Here is an 8,891-nt window from a genome sequence, read left to right as displayed (position 1 = left end):
ATATATTCTGTTAAGGATACAGAAATTAACCAAAAATTTGGTGTGATTGTAGCTATGAGCTATTCACAGCACATACTGTTTTCTGAGTGCTAATATATTTAGCAAGACCTTGCAATATTACAAGAAACTGTGCATATTACATACAAACTTTGACCTTAGGGAGTGGTGGCCAGAGGTTAGAGAAGGTGGGCATGTGATCGGAAGATTGCCGGTTCAACTCCTGGTATCGGCAACATCAAAATGTGGGTGGGATAGGTGAAGCACCCATACCCGCCTCCACCCTCATTTACCCCACTCTGGGCCCTTGAGCAAGGCCCTTAACCCTCACCATCTGCTTTTCCCGGCGCCCTAGATAACAGCTCTCTGCTCCACACAGAGGGCCGTGGTAGCTCTGATCTGTGGTTGCATCAGGAAGGGCATCCGGTGTAAAAATAATTGACATGTCTTTGTGCGACTTAGTTCGCTTTGGCGACCCTTGAAGAAGGGAGAAGCCGAAAGAAGAAGATGATATACAAGGTTTGACCTTAATGTATATAATTCTATCTATTATCAGAAGATGATTTTAGCTTCAACCTCTAGCATGAACTGCAGTGTGTAAAATGCATTTCGTCAAAGAATTCTGGGCTTTTTGTGTAGTCAAAAAGTCTTCATGACTCTTCTATTGTATGTAAGTCATCAAGAGTCAATTCAAGCATTGATGACTAAACTCACCATCAGCACTTTACCAATGAACTTCTAAACGGGCTTAAAACATTTTGTCTCTAAACTCTGTAGACTAATAAACTTAATACAGTTATTTGGCCACAGTTAGCACAAGTTTGTTGTAATTATTTATTTTAGAGACAAAATCTTGTGGAAAATAGCACCAGCTGGCAGGTGATGGAGGAAGAATCCTGCTTTGGGCTTGTGTGAACTTGAACATTGTTCCTATTAATCAAATTGGTAAAAAGTTCTCAACGGATGGGTTTTAATGTGGCCCTCACAGTACCTGAACCTGAATAGTATCAACAGCCACCAAGAACAGAAAAGCAGATAAAAACTACTGGGAGATTATATGAAAAATAGAATTGGAATAGAGAGAGATGATTGCACATATTGTTAGAGGACACATATAGTGCAAAGGTAGGAAGGAAGGGATGGAGCAAGAAAGGAGTGAAAAGGAAGGAGAGGAGGGAGAGACCTATGATGGGGGACAAACCAAGGTGGAACTTAGACGATGCTAAATTTGGCAAAAGGAGACTTGTATATATGTGTGTGTACGTCAGGAGACTTGCTGAATCGGCCATGGTTCCAGTTTCATGCCTCTGAGTTTGACGAAAGGGAAGGAGAAAGGAAGACTGTCCCTAGCCAGTAATGTTTCCTCGGGGCGAACAGATAAAAAGAAGAAGGGAGGTGGGAGGGAAGAGGGGACAAAGTCAGGGAAGAAAAGGAATATGTACCCTGCGCAAAAACACCTTCAGTTGATTGAACACACACAACCTTCTTCTGGTGTCCTTATCAGCATCTACTGATTACAATTACATGTTGTAGTTCTTCAAATGAGCCCGTTAGCTCCAAGTATTTGTATTGATTTCCCACCTTTCAGTCAACCATTAGTTTGCATCCATTAAGTCTTTCTGAGCTGGATCTTAGCCCTCAACTTTTGGAAAACCCATACAAGAACTCTTTTACCCAGAAGGCAAAGTGAATTTTGATTCTGCAGATGATTATTTTTGTCTAAACATTCCTCACCTTTGAGTGAACCCTCACCCTTTAAGCCCTAAAAATACCCCTCATGATGATCAGCCAAAATAAACAGACTATTTGCATGTGCATGTCTGTTTCCTGTTCATGCTTTTTACATACACACCTGTGAAAAGCTACCTGACTCTTACTATGCAAAGCACTTGCTATGTATATTTTCTGCTATGATCCTTGCTGTGTGTTGTGTGTAAAGCTTACTCCTCGTCATTTAAACTTCAGCGTTCATCTCATTGAGCTGAAAAGACAAGTGTATGTGTCAGCGAGAAGGTGTGCGCTAATGGACATCTAAATGCTGCTGATGTTACTTTGCGTAGTTTAAGGGCCCTCAGGTCCCCTTAGACCAATACTGGGTGGGAAAAAGCGATGGGGGAGGAGGGGGGATGTGACTTTTGCAAATCACTTTGACAAGGACACCCACGCCTCGAGCGGCGTCCTCTTTCGCCTCATCGAACACACACACCGAAACATCCACACCTCAGCAGAATCATGAGGTGACTGTTGCGCTTCCAACAGCTGACTTGGAGGACGTTTGTGTGTACTAGATTTTTTTTTTTTTTCCATTTTACGTTATAGTTTTATTCCTGTTTATTGTAAAACGGCATACTATTTTATTCCTAGTTCTTCTGGACCAGCTTACCTCAAAGTCGTTGGCCTTGTTGTAGTGCATGTTGAGCGCCCTGAAGAGCTCTGCGTCCCGGCTCACCGTCAGCTCCTCGGATGCTGTCACCCCCTCGTTGATGGCCTGCCGTGCAAACTTCTCCATCTGGATGTAGTAGAACTCCCTAAAGTTGCTGAACCACTTGATCAGCTGGGAGGTGATGCACCGGTTAAACTGTGGGAGAACAAACATGATTTTATTTTTGCAGGATTCAACAGCACATAGCCGAGATGGTGTACAGGTAGGCCAGCCGACTTGGGACCAGAAAGTCGCGGTTGGACTCCCAGTCATGCCCACATGTCATAGTGTCCTTGAGCAAGACACTTAATCCCTAACTGCTCCCTGGGCGCTTACAGAGCTGCCCACTGCTCCACCTGGATGTATCTCAGGTGTGATGGAATAAATGCAGAGAACTAGCCATACTGCCCTGACCATACCCAATCTCATCTGATCTCAGAAGCTAAGCAGGATCGGGCCTGGTTAGTACTTGGATAGGAGATTGCCTGGGAATACCAGGTGCCTTAAGCTTTTGCCAGATGTGGTGTCGCACTCCTGTAATCCAAGCTACTGGGAGGCTGAGGCTGGCGGATGGTTTGAGCCAACTCAAACGGCTTCGCCGGCCAACGTTGGCCTGATCTTGGAAGCTAAGCAGGGTCAGGCCAGGTTAGTACTTGGATGGGTGTGTGTGTGCGCGTGTGTGTGTGGACTTTCCTGAAAGGCATGTCTGAAACTCTTTCTGGGTTTCTTTGGCCACCTTGTTGTCCAGTTTCAAAGCATTTTATATTAAAGGTTTCTGAAAACATTTGGTGAGACACCATTAAAGTTACAGCCCAGAGGTTCTTCTTTGGAGACTATTAGGATTTTAGAAAATGACGCACGTATTTTTTGTTATTTGATGTCACCTTATACGTACTTTTTGTCTTTTTATATTACCTTATGCTTCTTTATTTATATGCCCGTCAACAGGTGGACGTATTATGACAGTCTCCGTCCATATGTACGTCTAAACGTTCTCTCGTCCCACTCATAACTTCTGATCCGTTCAATATAGTTTAATGAAACTTCATACACATATGAATCATCACGAGCTAAAGTGTTGCATATTATTTTCATCACCCAAGCTCTAAGGTCAAGATCACAATTCAAGGTCAAAGGTTATACAAGGTCTTTGCTTGTCCGGGCTATTGCTATAGATTTCTGTTTTGTTGTCATGATCCGTTTCTTTTGTGTAATTGTTTAGTATTTATGTGGTTCTGGGATTTCTGTTTTACTTGTTTCCAGCTTCCTCTGTGCTTTTCCCCTCATGCTCCAGCCCCTCCCACTCTCACCTGATCCTCATTGTCTCTCCCCAGGTGTTGTCATTTCCCGTTCATTAGTTTCCCTTGAAAGCTTGTCCTTCTCATTTTAAGCCATCCATGTTTTTTTGAGGTTATGAGTCTTCCAGTACTTCTGTTTGAGTATTTTTGCAGCCACGTCTGCGTTTTGTTTTTGCTTTTGTTAATAAATTTGTTTCTTTAGTTTACCTTCAAGTTCTCTGCGTTTTGGTTTTTGCACTTGGGTTCTGATTTTCCACTAAACATGATAAATGCTGTATGATAATTTGTTGATGGGAGTATAATGACGATATGTGGTACTCTTGTCTTTTTGTCCCCTTATGAGTAATATGCTCCTTTTCTTTTCATCTACTTGTGATTTTCTATCTGTCTGCCCTACTTTTTGTCCTTCTGTCTTATTTTTTCTTTAAACTTCTCGACTAACATTGAAAGCTCTCTTTTATTTTAACTTACTTTTACCTTTTCCACATATCTCAGCAAAGTCATTCAGCACCCAGGATTCAAACAGCACTTCCTGCAGAAAATGCACATTTCTCTAGTTTGTAACAAAATAATTCCTGAACTGTAAACAACAGAAGCACTGGTCATCGCACATCACTTTTTACGGGTCTGCAATGTTTCATGTAGATATGACAAGTTAACCTGTTAGTGGCTAGCGTCAGTTAGCCTTAGAGGGAGAAGTCAGAGCTCCAAGATGAGTTTGGATGTGCGAAATGCATTCTGAGAGGATTTGAGAGAAAAGCCGTACAGCACTGTGATGCTCAATGAGTGGAAAAGGACAAGTACCGTAGTTGCAATGCATAAAGTACATAAAAAAGCAACATTTGTAGGACTAAGAGGGAGTATTTGCAAAGAAAGGGTTAATGTGACATCATCGCGCTCGCCTTTTAAAGTTAAATGTCCCAAACAATGTGCGTGTAAAAGCTATAAAAAAATGTTAAAATGCCATGTCGGTCATATAAAAACCAACTTTCTTTGTTCCGTATATACCTTGAATTATGTTTCGTCTGTGAGTTAGGACCAACCTATAGAGCTCTAAAGAGTGCTGGTTTTCCTCACTTGTTTTCCCACTGTGTAGGAGATTTTTATTCTTTGGGCAAATTGTCATTAATCTGATGATGAAAGGTAGTGCTATCTTCTCATAGCTTTTTATATTTGACTGACTCTTTTGCATGGATTTTTTTTTTTAAAGCTTCATAAGAAATATAAAATCGAACATCGTAAAGAAAATAAAAGATTAATTGCGGAGTAGTAATAATATGGCTGCAAGGCTTCTGACATGACACCTGTAATCATATAGATGAAGGCATTGGGCTCTAAAGGCTGTGACAGATGACTCAGGGTTATCAGAGAACATCCCTTCGGAACAAATTTTAATATTCGAGTAAAACTGCTCAGTATCACGTATCATGTCACAACCTGATGTTTGCTTTGCTGCTGATTTGCATGATGGCATATCATCATATTTGCCTTGAACTGAGCCACTGGATGACTGCTTACATTGATTATGGAGCAGCATCTGAGCAAGAATTTGCTTTTTGTTTTGCCGAGTGAATTTTGCATGCAAATGATCTTGCTTTCCAGCAGCGGAATAAAAAAAGCAACTGAGAGTTGCAATGAAATATAATAAAGAAGTGTTTTATTTAAATGAAGAACTCTGGAAAAGTGCTAAATGTTACCATTTTTAGTACAAGTACAGTGCGCTTATTACTATAGTTATCCAATTCTACCAGTTTTTGACATGTGAAATAGTTTTTGTTTTCAACACTGTGCTATAGTTGAATGCATTGAGTGAAACAACACAACAAATTGAAGTGAGTTTAAGCGACTTGGACAGTTAAAATCAGATGTATGTGCCTCATTAGTCTCTAAAAAAGTACCTACACTTTGAGTATTGGACACAACAGAAACCTTCGAGGCAAACGTGTCCCAAATAAAAGCCCCACTTTCTGACAAGCTTGTATTTTATTTTTCAAACAACCTATGTGTTTTTGTAAGAGTGTACGATAGGTTCAAAGATCTCGAGTCGTTTTCGATCTCTCTGTGTGCATTTCAAAGATTTGTTGTTATGCTTTGGTTGATTTTTCTCTCATAGTCTTTGGACCTGAACTTTTTCAGATCAATGCTCTTTTGTTAAAACAACTGGATCTGGATTTTAGCCAAACTGAATATTTATGTACAGGGTTTGTCAAGTCTTGTGTATATTTGATTTGCATGTTTCATTATACTTATAGTTTGGCTTTAAATTGAAGTATTTTATTAGTTTTTTTTACTTGCATATATATTTTTATGAAAACACTAACGACAATGATACTTTCAATTTCAACTTAGATTCCTTTATTAACTAATTTATGTTGTGTTTTGCTTTGGAAGCTCTTTAAAATTTAGATATTTGTGTATATATATATATATATATATATATATATATATTTTTTTTTTTTTTTTTTCTTATTAACATTTATATTTTCTCAGTTCCTTTAGTTATTCACATTACAGTCATCATCAAGGCCATGGGAAGTGGAGGTGCTGGGCGTGCTACAGCACCTCCTTGTTAATGAAAAGGAACATAAGAAGTAAAAAAAAACAACAAAAAAACAAGAAATTAATAAGTACAGTAGTTCCATCGTTTATTACTGGGTATCTGTACCCTGAAGCAAGCAATAAGTGAAAATCTGTGAAGTAGGAATAGTAGTACAAGTAGTAAATAGTAGTTTATTTTAGTATTATATTATATAAAGGTGTTTTAAACCCTTCCTACACTCTTTCAGTATTCTAAACAATGTTTCTAAACAATGTTTCTAAACTCTAAACGCTCTAAAAGAGTGCAGAATGTCAGGATTTCTGCTCTCGGCCATGGTTGCTCTCGGCCACGCCCACTTTTCTGCGGTAGAGCAGAGATCAGCTGATCAACTGCAAGACGGAGCTCCGGAGCTGTGGGCTGCACAAGGGTGCAGCAGGTGCTAAATAATTTAAAATAATTTATATTAAATAAAAATTTGTGCCGATCGTGCGGCTCATCCATCAATCAGCCAACTGTGTGTCATGTCCAATCTTACTTTGAAAAACCGCGATAGAGCGAGTCCGTGAAAAGCGAAGTAGCGCGGGACCACTGTAAACTTGTAAAATATTCACAAATGCTTCGTAAACTTATACTCTTATAGCGAAATATTTGTACGACGATAACTTATAAATCGTGGAAATAAAGCTTGGTCACAATTCTGTTTGGGGTTCTGTGTCTTTCCTCAACTTACACGTTCTCACAGAACCTCTTGTATAAAACACGTTTCCATGGCTACGGTCATCATTGTAATCTTTTCATGACTTCACTCCCAATGCATTCTCTAAGAGCTAACATGTTGTGTCAGATATTTGATTAAAATTTGGCATTAACTGGTGGAGTCAATCCTGCCTGTTAGCAAAATAACTTGTGAATCAATGGATGAATTTTAACAATTCGGGAAAGACCCTGATTCAAGACAGCTGCTGCAAAGGTTGCCAGTAATTATAGGTCTCTCTTATAAATGAGTCTTTGAGGCTAAATGTGAACTAACCTGTATAAATAAAGGTCTAATAAATAAAAATAACACTGTAAAACTGACATGTAGAGCAGTTTTTTAATGTTTTGTGATAATTTAAACAAAGAATATAACTGTTTAAGATCGGATCTTTACGAGTCTTGGCTAAGAGTTGCAAAGATTTTCACCAGATTAATTTAAATATTTCTTTTACATGGGGCGTTAAGGTATAAGCAAGTACCCTGACGTCTACAATTTATTTTCCCTGCTCCCTCAGAGGGAGGAGAAAAACATGCTGACACTCCAGTGAAAGTGTGTGTGCTTGTTTGTTTGTGTGTGTGCGTTCGTTCAAGGGGAAAAACTGCTTTGACACAGAGATTAAGCTCTGTATTGTTACAAGACATTGTCTCACAGGGACGAGAGATGAGGGGAGGAGAATGGGGGAGTAACAGACGGGGCAGCAGAGAGGGAGGGGGACGAATGGAGCGATGTGGCATGGAAAAAAAAGGAATGCATGCAGGGTGAGACAAGTGGAGGACAACGGCGAGGGAAAAAGATAATTTTTGTTCGAGTAGCAGCCAGAGGGGGTGACATAATGGAGCATAACTGGGAGGTGTGTGTATGTGGCGGGGGCGGGGGAGGATGGCTGGAACTGGTTTTAAAAAAAGAGGAGTGACAGGAGGAGAAAGTGTTTGTGAAGTGGAAGGGAGGTGGTGTTTTGACCCATAAAAGAGTTGCAATAAAGGAACCTGATAACTCGGCAATTAGCGCACAAGAAAGATGTCAGCTGGGCATTTTAAAGGCCTCGCACACAAACTGCTTTTAAAGTCCGACGGCAACGGATTGTGTCCGCTTCACGTTGCAAAGAACTTTGTGGTGTCCAAACGTCTCACAAGCAGTACTTTAGGAACAGACATATTTTTGCCTAGGCCTGAAGTCCAAACTATAAAGAATAAAGGCCTAGCATTCGTTGAAGGGTATAATCCCAGAGTTTTAATCTAAGATCATTGAAATAATGATGGATTTTTAGTCGCTGCTTAAATCTGGAAAATAATGTAATGAAGTAACTTGTAATCTGTTAGCACCCTGAGTATGTGTTGGGAATGACTCTCAGCTACTATCAAATTCAATTCCCTTCTGAGGAAGTCTCTCGGATGAGAGACAAAACGTTTCTATATTTTTTTGCTTTGTTTTGTTTTGTTGTTTTTTTTGAATGTCCAGAGGACCAGATTGAACTTTTTTGGATTTTTCTACCTGGATTATTGAGCATGCATCAGGATACCAATTCCCTTCAGTTTATTTATAAAGCGCCAAGTCACAACAGAAGCCGTCTCAGGGCACTGAACAGGAACATTCACATATATACAGTATAAAGTAAGTTAATAAAAGCATTGTATACCTGGATTATTGAGCATAGACTTTGTTGGTTTTGAACCAGTTTGACATGACTGTCAACGAGGAAGAGGGCTAGCACTGGAGGAGGGGGCGTGCCAAAGACACCATCTTAGCACCAACATAACTGGTTTGTTCCACTTTGGAGTAAATTGCTTGGGGGAAGAACCAGTTTTGTGTTGTGTGTTTCCTTGACTGATGAAGCCTTCTGGATGGAAGGTGAAACGTTCAGCACAAAAAAAAAAAAAA

General features: G+C 39.9%; 1 protein-coding gene across 1 annotated transcript in view; it reads right to left on the bottom strand.

Annotated features, from left to right (window-relative positions):
• prox1a (prospero homeobox 1a) overlaps nucleotides 1–8,891 on the bottom strand; it is an 80,978-nt gene that overhangs the window by 44,586 nt on the left and 27,501 nt on the right. Inside the window, exon 5 of the mRNA XM_037696826.1 lies at nucleotides 2,381–2,575. Within this exon, the coding sequence (XP_037552754.1) occupies nucleotides 2,381–2,575 (195 nt within the window). The remainder of the gene's footprint in view (nucleotides 1–2,380; nucleotides 2,576–8,891) is intronic.

The sequence above is a fragment of the Nematolebias whitei genome, chromosome 23 (genome assembly GCF_014905685.2).
Source record: "Nematolebias whitei isolate Nwh7 chromosome 23, NemWhi1, whole genome shotgun sequence".
NCBI lineage: Eukaryota > Metazoa > Chordata > Actinopteri > Cyprinodontiformes > Rivulidae > Nematolebias > Nematolebias whitei.
Note: the sequence above shows the minus strand (reverse complement) of the source record. Positions and strands in the feature narration are given on the sequence as shown.